The following is a 14,686-nucleotide window of genomic DNA, read 5'->3' as shown; positions in this document are numbered from 1 at the left end:
TAGGAACTGACTTTTTAAAAATTTACTTTGGATATTTAGAACCGAAGAAAAGTAATTCCAAATTCCTGCATTTCCAAAGGATGACCTTGAGGAAATTTAAGAGATGACTTCCTTGTGTCTGAAACTTGCTTCCTTTGCCCAGTGATAATTATATCTTAACCAAAGCAAGGAAGTGATTATAATTCTTCAGTTAGCGACTCAACCCACCCCTCTCTCTGTAAACTGAAAAAGCTCTAGTCAACGCTTTCTCCTTTCCCTTCCAGTCTCCAAGGCCGACCCGGAGAGCTCGGCCCGGGCTTCCGCGGCGGAGGAGATGGCTTCCAGCCCGCTGCCGGGGCCCAACGACATCCTGCTGGCATCGCCGTCGAGCGCCTTCCAGCCCGACGCGCTGAGCCAGCCGCGGCCGGGCCACGCCAACCTGAAACCCAACCAGGTGGGCCAGGTGATCCTCTACGGCATTCCCATCGTGTCGTTGGTGATCGACGGGCAGGAGCGCCTATGCCTGGCGCAGATCTCCAACACCCTCCTCAAGAACTTCAGCTACAACGAGATTCACAACCGCCGCGTGGCGCTGGGCATCACGTGCGTGCAGTGCACGCCGGTGCAGCTGGAGATTCTGCGACGCGCCGGGGCCATGCCTATCTCATCGCGCCGCTGCGGCATGATCACTAAGCGAGAGGCTGAGCGTTTGTGCAAGTCGTTCCTAGGCGAAAACAGGCCCCCCAAGCTGCCTGACAACTTCGCCTTCGACGTTTCGCACGAATGCGCCTGGGGCTGCCGTGGCAGCTTCATCCCCGCGCGCTACAACAGCTCCCGCGCCAAGTGCATCAAATGCAGCTACTGCAACATGTACTTCTCGCCCAACAAGTTCATCTTCCACTCCCACCGTACGCCCGACGCCAAGTACACGCAGCCGGACGCAGCCAACTTCAATTCGTGGCGCCGTCACCTCAAGCTCACTGACAAGAGCCCCCAGGACGAGCTAGTCTTCGCCTGGGAGGACGTCAAGGCCATGTTCAACGGCGGGAGCCGAAAGCGCGCGCTGCCCCAGCCGGGCGCGCATCCCGCCTGCCACCCGCTCAGCTCGGTCAAGGCGGCCGCTGTGGCAGCGGCTGCAGCGGTGGCGGGAGGTGGGGGACTGCTGGGCCCGCACCTGCTGGGGGCGCCCCCGCCGCCGCCCCCGCCACCTCTGGCCGAGTTGGCGGGCGCGCCGCACGCGCATCACAAGAGGCCGCGCTTCGAAGACGACGACGACTCGCTGCAGGAGGCGGCTGTCGTGGCCGCCGCCAGTCTTTCGGCCGCCGCCGCCAGCCTGTCGGTGGCCGCGGCCTCCGGCGGCGCCGGAGCGGGCGGGGGGGGCGCGGGGGGCGGCTGCGTGACGGGCGTTGGCGCCGGCGCGGGCGCGGCGGCTGGCGCCAAAGGGCCACGCAGCTATCCGGTCATCCCGGTGCCCAGCAAGGGCTCGTTCGGGGGCGTGCTGCAGAAGTTTCCAGGCTGCGGGGGACTCTTCCCGCATCCTTACACCTTCCCGGCTGCAGCAGCCGCCTTCGGATTGTGCCACAAGAAGGAGGACGCGGGCACCGCGGCCGAGGCTCTAGGGGGTGCGGGCGGCGCGGGCACGGCGCCCAAGGCCGGCCTGTCTGGCCTCTTCTGGCCCGCGGGCCGCAAGGACGCCTTTTACCCGCCCTTCTGCATGTTCTGGCCTCCGCGGACCCCGGGCGGACTTCCCGTGCCCACATACCTACAGCCCCCGCCGCAGCCGCCCTCGGCGCTCGGCTGCGCGCTAGGAGAAAGCCCGGCCCTGCTGCGTCAGGCCTTCCTGGACCTGGCCGAGCCTGGCGGCGTGGGCGGGAGCGCCGAAGCGGCCCCCCCGCCGGGTCAGCCCCCTCCGGTCGTCGCCAACGGCCCGGGCTCCGGCCCGCCGCCTCCTGCGGGCGGCGCGGGCGCTCGCGATGCGCTCTTCGAGTCGCCCCCGGGCGGCAGCGGCGGGGACTGCAGTGCGGGCTCCACGCCTCCGGCCGACCCCGGCTCCGTGTCCGGGACTGGGGCCGCGGCCGCCGGAGCGGTCCCCGTGGGTGCCCGAGTGCCCGCGCCCCACCACCCGCACCTCCTGGAGGGGCGCAAAGCCGGCGGAGGCAGCTATCACCATTCCAGCGCCTTCCGGCCGGTGGGCGGCAAGGACGACGCAGAGAGCCTGGCCAAACTGCACGGGGCGTCCGCGGGCGCGCCACACTCGGCCCAAGCGCATCACCACCAACACCAACAACCGCACCAACACCACCACCACCATCATCCCCCGCAGCCGCCGTCGCCGCTGCTGCTGCTGCCCCCGCAGCCCGACGAGCCGGGTTCCGAGCGCCACCACCCGGCCCCGCCGCCGCCCCCACCCCCGCCCCCGCCGCCTCCGCTGGCCCCGCAGCCGCACCACCGAGGCCTTCTGTCCCCCAGTGGCACCAGCTGCAGCTACCCCAGCGAGGACAGCTCCGAGGACGAGGATGACGAGGAAGAAGAGCAGGAGGTGGACGTGGAGGGCCACAAGCCTCCCGAGGGCGAGGAAGAGGAGGAGGAAAGTCGAGACCCCGAGGACGACGAGGAGGAAGACGAGGAGACAGGGGTCCTGCTAGGGGACCCTTTAGTCGGGGGCGGCCGATTCCTCCAGGGCAGAGGGCTGTCGGAGAAGGGGAGCAGCCGGGACCGCCCGCCGGCTGCCGCGGACGCTTTCCCACTGGCCCTGAACTCCTCCAGGCTGCTGCAGGAGGACAGGAAACTGGGTGACCCCGGCGGCTCGGACCTGCCCCCGCCCCCGCCCCCGCCGCTGGCCTGCCAGAAATCAAGCGGCGGCCTTAGCAGCAGCCCGGGCAGCCCGGTCCACCATCCATCACTGGAGGAGCAGCCCTCCTACAAAGATGTAAATATCCCCTTTAGGCTCCTTCAAGCTAATTATTATTATTTAAATGCACCTTTAGGCTGAATCGGTTACATATGCGCAGGAAAGATGAATCACCAGATTTCCCCACAGAAATGAAATATTCAGTGTGTTTGGGAGGGCTTCTTTCCTACCAACTGTCCTCCATAAAAATGTAGTTTCTGGTCTCTCTCTTACAAAGCCTCTCAAAGGCCTTGGGGCCTCTATTCCCCCCTATATTTAAGTTGGCTGCTTATAGAAGTTGGGAAAGACCCCTAAATTGACCAAGTCCTTCCTCTAATCTACCAATCTCTTTTGCCCAACTCCCTGCCCCCAGTTGAGCACAATTGTTCCCCCAGAAGCAGTGGGACCACAAAACTGGTGCAGTCTGAATGATCCTATCATTTTTCTTCTCTGTAATTCAGTGCCTCCCCGAACCATGACCCAGAAAAGATCAAAAATACATTGACTTCAAAAGTTAGATTCAGTTTTATTTGAACTGCTTTAATCAAGGCTGGAACCCCAGAGCTCTAGCCAGAATGGACACTTCTGTAAGACATTGTGTCCAGTAAAACAAAAGGCAGACTCTTCAGCAAGACTGGCTTCTCCCAAACCAATCTCCACCCACGTGAAAGTGCTACCTGGGGCCCCTAAAGACCAAAGTTAAATTTAAGTGGCTCAGCGTTGTGTTCACTCAAGTGTGCATAGAAAACACTCTCAAGGACTTCAGAGTGACGTGACTCTGTCCTAACGTAGTGTAGATGTGACAAATAATGTGGCATGTCGATTTACAGAGTGTAGAATAGGTGCATATTTAACGTACTACCTCGTAAAGGATAACGCAGGTACGTGCGGTCGTACATTTGTATTTAAGCACAACTATTCAGAGAAGATAACCATCAAAAAATGAAGTCTCCTGAGGCTCCATGGAGTCACTTTTATTGATGCTTCTTCCTGCTGACTGTTGACATTAGCATATGGTTTCATCCAGGCATTGATTTGTGTCTCTAATTCTTGTCCATACAGAATCAGAAAACTAAGGAAAATAACCAAGTAATTTTATCTACAAAGGATGAAAACAACTTTTCAGGTAAAAGAAAATAACCCCCCAGTTTTCTTTCCTGCGTTTAACCATTTCTGTGAGACTCGCACCCAGCATCTCCTGCCTCTACCACCATTCTGTGGGTTTTCATCCATTGAATTTTGAATTTTTTTCATACTACAGTTTATATTTTAATGGGCAGCATTTCTGTAGTTTCCAAGCAATGGCAATTTTCCAGATAACAGCACTGTTGCCCCCAATCTCAACATACGTCTTTGCATTTAAATGGCATCAGTACTCTAAACATACACAGATACATAAATACATGTTAAAATTCTTGGATGTCTTTGTTTCCCACTTGTCAGTACAGACTCACTTGCAGATTTTGTGTTTTGTTTGATTCTAGATAAGAACAAGGAGCATAGCTTTTTCATCACAGACTCTGATGCTTCCGGAGGAGATTTTTGGAGAGAAAGATCAGGTAGGCTGGGACAAATAGAAGGAATGAAGAGTCAGATGACAGAGAGAAGGGCTGAAATTCATAATCAGAAGACTGAATACTTAGTACAAGGGTAAAGATAAAAAACAATTCCTAGTAGATATAACTAAGAAAAAACACAAATGGGAAAGCAGTGACATTAATAGCAATAAGATTATTAATTGCTGGGCATATTTCAGAAGAGAATTCAGAAATATATCAGGTTACACAGTGAAACGGGCTGGAAAAGCATAAAATGACAATAATTGAAATGTTCTCTTAGAAACCTTCCATTAAAAAGGATCACAGCTTATTGCTTTTAATATCTGTCAGAAAGACATTAAAGGTGTTTTATGACATCTATGCCAACATTTATATTATCTCCATGATAATGATCTCTACACAAAATGTATAATACATTTACAAAAATTACATTATACAAATTAAATGAAACCACCTTTTACTGATTGCTAAATGTCTCCAAGGGGTATGGGAAAGACGTGATTAGAAGTTTTGATACTAAGTTGTCTATTGCAGTGTCTTAAGGAGAGGGTTTTGTTTCTTGGGAAAAAGGAATCTAATTTTCCATTTATGTAATGCAAACTGCCTTGGCTTTGACTATTCACGGTTAATTGACTGTCAAACGAGGTTGTTATCCTGCGGCAATGTCTGCAAATTTGCCTGTCAAATGAGACAGAGAGCAAGCTAGGAAGTGAGGGAGAGGGAGAAAGAGTGGTGTGGGGAGCAGAAATAAAGAAAATAGGATCTTAAAGGAATCTTATATAACAGCAAAGTACAATGAAAAAGGTCTCCAAACCTTTGTTTTTATTTTTCCTTAAAGGAAACTTTTCAGTACTTTAAATAGCAAAAGGCAAACACCTATTTTAATGAAAAAATAGCTTTATATATCATGGGAAGAAAGCTTTATATATTGTGAGTTATTTCCAAATTATTTCATGAGTATTTTCTATAAATATTGATCAACAGCCAGTTTGGGCTGACTATGCTAAGGAGTTACTAAGAATAATTTGGTGATGTATCCTTGGCCGTATCAAGTCTCCATAAAATTGTGCATTCTGGCTGTACCTGTTTGTTAGCACATTTTAAGTGTTTTTATTATTATCACTTTCAATTAAAGCATAACCCTTTGAAAATTCAAAAAAATCACCTTTCACAAATTTGCTCTGTGTCTAATATGATAAAGTTGTTAAATGTGGATTTTTCTGTTACAATCTAAAGTGTACAAAATAAAGTCACAGAGGCAATGATATTTGCCCAGGAACTACCTTTTCCCTAGTGCGATATTTCACAAAATTGAAGCTTGAAATAGAAAGTATTGGTACCAACACATTTCTAATGGGTTTGCACACACACACACACACACACACACACACACACACACACACACAAGGTTTATAATTCTATTTGATTGATTCTGTAATACCAACCATTTCCCAGACATTTCTGGATAGTCGATTGCTTTTCTTTGTTTGATATGTGTAGAAATTAACAGACATTGGAAACAACACATTTATGAATATAAAGAAAACACTTTTGGAAACATTTCTCAGCCCCATATCAAATGATATTTAGCAGCTCTGTAGAGCTAAAAACAGATTTAAAAGTAGCCCAATTTCTCCCATGCCTAGAAACCACAGATGGGAGTCTATATGTACTCTAGTGAATGCAAATTAATCGGGCTGTTTCAACAGCCGAAGTGGATGGAGACCTTTGCTGGGGGTGTGTTGTACAAAGGGTGAGCACTTAGAGAATTCCCATTCCTCTCTAACCAAAATAGACACAGATCAGAAAGAGAGTTTAAAACCAGTGTCACATCCTAGTGGCATTGTCAATAACTTAATTTGGGAGGAATTTTTATTTGTTTTTATTTTATGTACAACCCTATTCTGTGAGCAGCGCCATGAAGCTCGAAGTCCAATAAAATAAGAAAATTTGCATGTAGCAATGAATTGTATTTTTTAAATAATGTAAGCCATTCAGAGCAGGACAGGGACCCCACTTTTCATTTACTCATCTCAAGACAGGTTTTAATTTACTGTTGCTTGTTAAAATTAGTACTTTGTAATTTATATGCATTAATTTTAAGGTGTTTTTGACTGTCTAAGTTTGGAAGTTTTTATTTTTTAGTTGGCTGTTGGTGATATTAAAGTTCAAATTATACTATACATGTATTTAATATAAAATAACACATTTAGAGAATAATTCACACCAGACTTCATTTCGCTAAAGCATAACTCATTAGAAGTCTCCTTAGGCTAAACTCTTACTCTATTTGGGTGCAAATTTTAAAGAAAATAAAAATAAAATTTTATAAATATTCTATAAAAGATGTAAAATGTATGTAGTTTTTTAAGGGGTATCAATGATTTGTACAAAACTAGGGGACAATTTGATGTTTAAATTGTTAAATTTAAAATAGTTTCCATAGGTTTAATGAGAAAATCCAAACTTCACAATCTGAAATCATCTTTTTAGGAACTTTAATTTCCTACCTTGCACTTAACAGCTAGTATTCATAATTATCATAAAAAATTTAAGTTAACATTTTGACAAATGTGTATACCCATTAGAAATCTAAATGTATTAGAACATACTGATTTCTTTACTGAATTATATTCTCTTCATTACGTGTACATGAATAGTCTCTATAGATTTGTTAAAAACTGAATTTCTCTTCTTCATCTTCCTCCGATTTGGATGGCTGGGCTGTTTCCATTTGGAAACAAGTTCCTCCTGGCCTTGGAAGGGATTTGGTTCCCCCATACTTAGGAAGTTCAATAAACCCTAAAAAAGTCATTAGAACCCCAAGCATGATAGCCAGAGTGGGTCAATAACTACAGAATCCACTGTTGTCTGATGTTCAGATGGAAATACAAATGTCAAAAGGATGTAAATAAAAGTATAATCAGGATCGGTGTTCACATAAAAATTCCACAGTGTCTGGAGCTCAGGGCAGTACAGTCAATAGTTATGTTGGTAATAACACCTAGTCATGCTATCGATGTATTACCAGTCCCTCCCTCACAATAATTAATTTGATACAGATTCCCAGAGAAACTTGCTCCACATTGATATTCTGTATTACAGTTTCATTCTCACATTATTCAGAAAAGTATGTAGGTAGTAGGTTATATCATATTATTATTATCCTGTATTGAATGTGAGACAGGTGGGACGTGGAAAGGATGAAAATATATTATTGACATGAACAAATGTTTGGGTGAAGAGTATATTTTGTTAAATTTATCTTGGAATCTTGGGTCACAAGAATTTCACCCTCATGGTTCCTTTGCTGAGCCTGCAGAGAAGATATTTTAAACACCAGAAAGTGTTAAGGAGTTTGGGTTGTTGTAGGACTCGCTGTACCTTCAACTGTCCTTGCTTGTAGGAAAGATCAGCTCATGGTCTTCACACTGGAATGCACATTTGAGAAAATCCCCAAATGGTCACCCAATTGGCCTATGTTTTGGTATTAATGTATTTACTTGTGAACAGACACCAAGAACCCGTTCACTTAGCAAAGTGTCAAAAATCCAGATGAGCCAAAGAGATTATGAAGCCTGTGATGAACTGCTTTGTAGTGGTAGCAGTAGAATGCTTTATCTGGAACACCTTGCGGGTGAATGGGGCTACTTCTCCCCATGTAACAACTGTTATCTTCCACATGTACATGATAACATTCATTTGTTTATTTACTCAATTACTCCCCAAATATTTCAGAATACCTACTGTATGCTAGGTATTTTGCTAGGCTCTGGAGATTCAGAGATAGAATCAACGCCAGTCCCTGCTCTCAAGTTGCTTCCAATCAAAAGGAGGGGAAGATAAGGTGTAAGGCAGTATGAATACTATAATAGCAGTCTACACAACATAACATCCAAAAAGGTTTATATAACCGTATGTCCCTTTAGCCAACGTTTAATTCAATCATCATTATTGGAAAATATCAGTGTTTTATTTCTGTGCATATACAGTATAACATAGAAGAATGAAATGTCTTTTCAAACTACCTAATAAGTCAGTATGCAATTTTCGATTTTTACATGAATTTTTCACTCCCATAACAATCATAAATGTAGTTTATCAGGAAATTTCTGACCTTTCTCTAAACAAGTAAAGATACAGACTTTTCTTTAAATGATAGGTACTTGCTTTAATTTATCCCTAGTACAAATTCAGTTTAGCAACAATATTTAGTTCCAGTTCATTTTTTTAGTTCATCATTTTAATTAAGTTTGGCCTTTGTTCAACCTTTCCGCCCTATTGGTAACTGTTACTTTTCAGCGATTTCAAAAAGATTACATTTTTTAATGATTTGTTTCAAAAGCCTCCCTGTTAATGGTCATTAACCTTACTCATAGCAGATATTATACTTCTTTATAATTAGAGGAACCAAACATAAAGTTGTAAGCAGCCAAAATCCCCCAGAAGCCAGAACTTTTATCTGTAGGTCTCTTTAAAATAAGACCCATTGCTTTAAAGCCAAGTAATATAGATTGGGGGGATGGTAGTTTGGTCAAAATATTACCTACTCAAAAATATAAATGACAGCATTTTGCTTGCAATCCCAGAGTAAGGCTTTGCATATCCGTTTTGAATAACTTTAGTGAAGTTAAGTGATTTGAAATTGAATGCAGTGGGGTAAGCTGGTGAGGCAGCTGAAAGCTATTGCAGGTCAAGGAAATCATGTAAAGTGGAGTCATCCTCAATTCCAATCCCTTTCATTGTAGAAACGCCAGAACCATTGGACTCTGAGAGTGGCTGCATCTTGTTATATGTATAGAAGTTTTAAAATCAATTTGATTTTCACTGGTATAATTCTCTAGTGTACTTAATATGCTATGGATGGATTTCTGAGAATAGTAAGAAGCAGTTACACTTCTCATGAATATATAGCAGATGAGGCGCTCTGATTTATTATTCCATTCTATTTTAGAACGTGCTTATGATTTTTTTTAAAAAAAGTAAAAGAAGAAGAAGAAAAATTCTAAAAAGCACAGACTAGTAGATCTGAGTTTTGATTCACTCACTTACTAGATGACTTTGGGTAAGCCCTGTAAGTACTTTGGCCTCAGTTTATCCACCTCTAACTTACTACTGACATTTTTATGAACAACGAATTTTGAGGTATTTGAATATATGTATTCAAAATTAGCTAATCCCCATATTTCAAATATAAATTTCTTTTTATTTATGGAAACATTTTCCTTCTTGTGGTTTTTAATAATTTATATGAAAATCAAGGAGATAGAGAAGGACAATAAAAAAACTCTTCAGAAAAAAATTAAAAATAGCATTAATTGACAACACAAGTTCTAAAACTTAAGAGGATTCTAAATGAACTCACAATTCACTAATCAGCGAAATCTGATATACTGATTCAAGAAGCAATGTGTGTGTAACTCATGATAAATTTTGATCACGAACTGTAAATTTTTTTGTAATTCTTAGTTAACTATAAACTCACAAATATTAATCTTGCTCTTGTTCCCTTTTTTGGCTAATGGAGTTAATCTTTAGTTAGTTCATTTTGCAGCATACCCTCTCCAGTGATATTGATTTTCTTTTCTGTTCTATGACCTCACTACCATGCCAGACGTCACAGGGGATGAGTTTAATGTAGAATTTAGCACCAAGAAATTAACAGAAGTCCATGTCCCACTGATAGAGGAGAAAATTACTTAACTCTGCTCTCCGTGTAATTGATTTTTTAATGCCTTAATGCAAAATGTTCTCAGAAACCTCTCTAAACCATACGTTGTGCTAAATTTTGTACTAGTTATACAAACTGTAGATTAACTTTGACCCCATCCAAATTGTACCTCTAAGGTAGATTGTTAGGGAAAGAGAAAATTAAACTTCCAGAAATTTTAAATTAAGTCAGATTATAAAGCTAAGATTAATTATTAAAATTCAGTGTTTGTTTGGGAGTTAAACGTATATAAGAGGAGTCTCTCTTGATCAACAGAGGTCAGGTCTGTGCTGAGGCTGTTGGGAGGCAGAGGGCAGGCCCAGCCTGCCCTGAGGGCGTGACAGTGCCCTGGGAACTGCGGGCAGACACAGTTGGTAGCTTCGCACGCAGATCTTGCCTTCCCTTCCGGGGTCTGCTCCCCTGCACTAGAACACATGCGATAGCACGAGTCCCCACGAACTATGGAAACATCTGGATGTTTGACTGAAATTTTTTATTCCTCACCTAAATATTAGAATCCATGTGAATTTCATGTATAGACACAGCCCCAAACTAAAACAGTGTCATTGACTAAATTTGCCCTTCAGTGTGCATTTTCTGAAATGCATTTTTTCCAAATGTTTTTCATCAGTTGTTGTCAACAACAATCCTGGGGGAACAGAGAGGACCTTTCAATGACAAGCAACTTGCTAGCCCCTAGGGCTGCAGGCTGGGGTAGTGCCCCTGAGTGCTGGCTGCAGGCTCAAAGGAGACTTTAAAAGGGAGACAGCCAAGATAAGGGATAGGAAAATGAGTGGGATTGAAAGGAGAAGGAAGGAGGATGTATTGCCATAGAAGGGATGGGGGAATGCTAAAATTTTTACTCTTCGTCCAATGTCAGGCATTTTATATTGTACCCTATATACTTTGATGCCCTGTACACATACAGGGTACAATACTTAAATGATCTTATTTATTGAATTCAAGTTTAGCTTGAGAACAGTAATATCTTTTAATCAACTTCTCCTCCCATCTCATGACCACCAACAGAACAGGTCATCTGACTTACTCATTTGGCTCTTAAAATTAAGTGAGCTTTTTAAAATCGTAAGGTATTTTAGCTTCTGGAGGCCACGGCAGACACATACATGAATTAGTATTTTCATGTCTCAGTTAACATTCAGTGCTACAGTTTTATTTGTCCCTGAAAGAAATTTTCAAAATGTCAGGTAGGAACAAAAATGGAAACAATCACAAACTTCCCCAGTAAACTGAAAATATAGAGTAATTCTTAGACCATACAATGGATCAAACTGTGCTTGTTCGTTCGTAGGAATGAGTTAGTGCTTTAAAAACCTTATGACAACTGAGGATTTACAATAGCATTAGTTTGTATTTCTTTCACAAACCAAATTGGATTAAATGAAGTACAACAAGTGTGTGTGTGGAATACATTTGTACCCCTCCCTAGGGTTGAGGTGACGGGGGTTACCTGTAGGGCAGGATCTCTCTGCCTTCAGAAAGCAGATTTTCTAGCTGGGGAAGATCAGACTAGCATAGGTGAAGCATTAGAATATTGGGTACAAGGTGGCAGAGTAAAGATGATAAGGACTTAGAACTTCAGCCCAGGAAGGAACAGATCAGTGGCATCTGAAGAAGTTGGGAAAGGTTTTATGAAAGAGTAAATGACACTTGAGTGGCTTTCTGATTTTGGGTGGATGGGGAGAGGAGGGGGACACCTTACGGAAGAGAAACAACATAAAGCAGAGCCAGCAGATGTGAGAAATAAGAGTCTGTTTTGGGTAAAAGGTTTGTGCTTAGTGACAGAGAAATACAGCTTGGCTGAGCCGGATGGGACAAGGTTACAGGAGAACCTGGAGTCTCCCGGGGAGGAGTTGAGTGGATTCTGCAGTGTAGACCATGGGGAAACAATGCAGGTGCTCGAGCAGAGGTGTGCCATAATGTTTAAGAGAAAGTCATTACCGTTGTGCCTTGAAACGTAGTGCTGGTGAATCTATTGGCTGTTTTGGTCTTCCCCCCCCCCCCACCTTTGGATACTCCAGTCTCCCCTTCATCTGCTATTTACTGCTCATGTCTGCTTTGGCATGGTGTATTCTCACATCCATCCCTCTTGTACTTCCAACTTCTGACGGTTGTGTAAGGGCCGATCCAAGGGTGGGGTGGAGCTTTCCCCTGGGATGTGGGACCACCTGGCCCTGGAGGACCCTGGAGAGACCAGGGAAGCAGGGACCATGTGGCTCCAAGCTCCCTGTCCCCTGCTGCACTCAGCAGAGGTATAGTTTCTCTGATGTGGCATCACACTGCCTCTGCCCCCCTGGGGCGAGCAGGCTTCATGGGCAACGATGCAGGTCACAGTTAACTGGCCCTGTGAGCATGTGCTTGTGGAGAACTGGTGTGGACTCATCCCTGAGCAGCAGGTCCTCATCATATCAGTCCACTGGATGCCTTTTATACCCTAATTATCCATTACTCTCCAACTTTAAGCCACTCAACTATTTTCTTTTACAATTAAGATCTCTATGGCCCCCCTCCACCCTGGCCTTTTTGTCACTTTTTTTTAAAGGGGGGATATAATGGGAAGGAAAGTAAGAATTTTAGTTTGGGGATTTCTCCAAATGCATTCATTAATTTTGGAAAGGTAAAGTGCATTTAACCTGATGGAATATTTATAAAAATGGAAAGCTCATTGTCAACTAAATCTCATTTATTTAATCTAGTATTAGACTGCCTTTTTTTTTTTTAAACCAGATGGAAAACATTAGCAGTAATAGTGAACAAACATATCCAGGCTCCCAGAGGTCATTTTTAACCACCATTAACAATCTGGTTTTCACAGATTAGTAATATGCAAAAGGCAACGGTCCAGTGAAAGATACACAAAAGGCAGCTGAAGCTTCTGTGCTCCTTATTTACCTAACATTGAACCATTTTTTAAAATGCTTTGCAAGTGAGAAATTTGAAACTTCTAAGCTCAAAACTGACAGATTTTTCTGAGAAGTTGCAGCAAAATACCTGTTTCAAATAGACACATGTAAAATATTAATTAATCCTTCACAAAGCGGATGAAAAGTGTATTATTAATGTCATCGGTAGATTCACCTGTGGTTAATATAGTTTTATTTACTAGCTATTTGTTTAATGCTTCATACCAATGTAAACCTCCTAACTGTGAAGTAGAAAAGAAATGCAATTTTACATATATTATTTTAATTTTTTAATTTAATTATCTAGTTGAAATGTAATATAAGGTAAACAGTCCACAAAATACACTAGTAGGTCAGAAAGAAGCTGGCCTCTAATGTGATAAGGAAATGGCTTCTAGAGTTGCCTATTCAGAAACTAACTATCTCATTTAAATCATGTCTTGAGGGGTTGGGAAAGTTGTAGAATGATAAAATCTCATCCTGCTCTGTAGATAGATGCAGAGATGTGTGCATGCTCATTTCTTTTCTTGTTCAACCTCAATATTATATGTGGGTATGAAACATCTATGCATTTAACATCTGGTTAACTGAGACTAAAGTAAACATAGGTAAAACTGCACATAATATGCATTTATCTTCATTTAAAAATATCATTATTCTTGGTTTATACATTTACGATTTGTTACCAACCTTTGCGTTACTCTTCTTTTAGATAATAGTAGTTTGTAGGAATTACGTTGAGGTCTGTATTTAAAATGCTTCACCGGTATTTCCTCATTATTTATTATATGGAGAAGAAAGCCAAGGTATTAATGTTCAAAAGTCTACAGAGAGAGGTCATGTCCAAGATGAAAATGAGAATAAGTTTGTGCAAATATGACGTAGATAGTACAGAAAATGGCTGCCATTAAGGAACTCAGGATGCCCTGGATATTGTTGTGCTGACGATGGGGAGCCAGAGGAAGTGCCTTCCCATAACTGTGCACATGCTTGGGAATATTTGTACATTTGTACTTTCATACACACATATGCACACATGCATACCTGCGCACACATACCCCTGACAGTCATCATGTGGACTGCAGAATCGCCATTTGTAATATCAGGTTGAGGACTTTTCTGTCCGTCCTTGATATCGTAGGCTGCCACTTTGGGAAGAAATTCTGTTTCCCTCTTTGCAGAAATTTTTCCCTTGACAATGAAATTCCCCAGTATTCCTGGAAGTGCCCGGGACCATTTCACTCCATCTCTTGCTGAGGAAGGGACATGAAAAGATATGAGAACAGAATTGAAACGATGCATCTAACTTGTGCTATGATTTAGAATTTGCGACCTCCTAGGGTCCCTTTCAGTGACAGCTGAAGACACTTTATTGAATATGAGTATGTGTCTAGCACTGTGCAAGGCACTGGCCATGCAGAAAAGACAGAGCCCCGCCTCCAGGTAGCCTGCCTAGTAGGTGCAGAAGGCTGGAAGCAAACGGCACCAAGGACATGGAAGAGCTAACCTGGGGGGCAGGGGAGGGGGATAGAGGAAACCTTCTCAGAGCACCTTTGTCTGCACTGCCATATCTCTATAGATGAAAATGGAAAGCTTAATTAAATTATGTGGGTAATTGCAGATA

At 43.5% G+C, this 14,686-nt stretch overlaps 1 protein-coding gene across 1 annotated transcript in view; it reads left to right on the top strand.

Annotated features, from left to right (window-relative positions):
- The first annotated feature begins 313 nt into the window (after positions 1 to 313).
- The window catches only part of SKOR2 (SKI family transcriptional corepressor 2), a 33,867-nt gene continuing 19,494 nt past the window's right edge, over positions 314 to 14,686 (top strand). Inside the window, exons 1-3 of the mRNA XM_027118856.1 lie at positions 314 to 2,908; positions 3,932 to 3,995; positions 4,354 to 4,428. Coding sequence (XP_026974657.1) covers positions 314 to 2,908; positions 3,932 to 3,995; positions 4,354 to 4,428 — 2,734 coding nt within the window. The remainder of the gene's footprint in view (positions 2,909 to 3,931; positions 3,996 to 4,353; positions 4,429 to 14,686) is intronic.

Source organism: Aethalodelphis obliquidens, unplaced genomic scaffold (assembly GCF_003676395.1).
Source record: "Aethalodelphis obliquidens isolate GAN/ISIS:26980383/991018 unplaced genomic scaffold, ASM367639v1 scaffold19, whole genome shotgun sequence".
NCBI classification, from domain to species: Eukaryota; Metazoa; Chordata; class Mammalia; order Artiodactyla; family Delphinidae; genus Aethalodelphis; species Aethalodelphis obliquidens.
The sequence above is the reverse complement of the archived record's forward strand: the minus strand, read 5'-3'. Positions and strand labels throughout refer to the sequence as shown.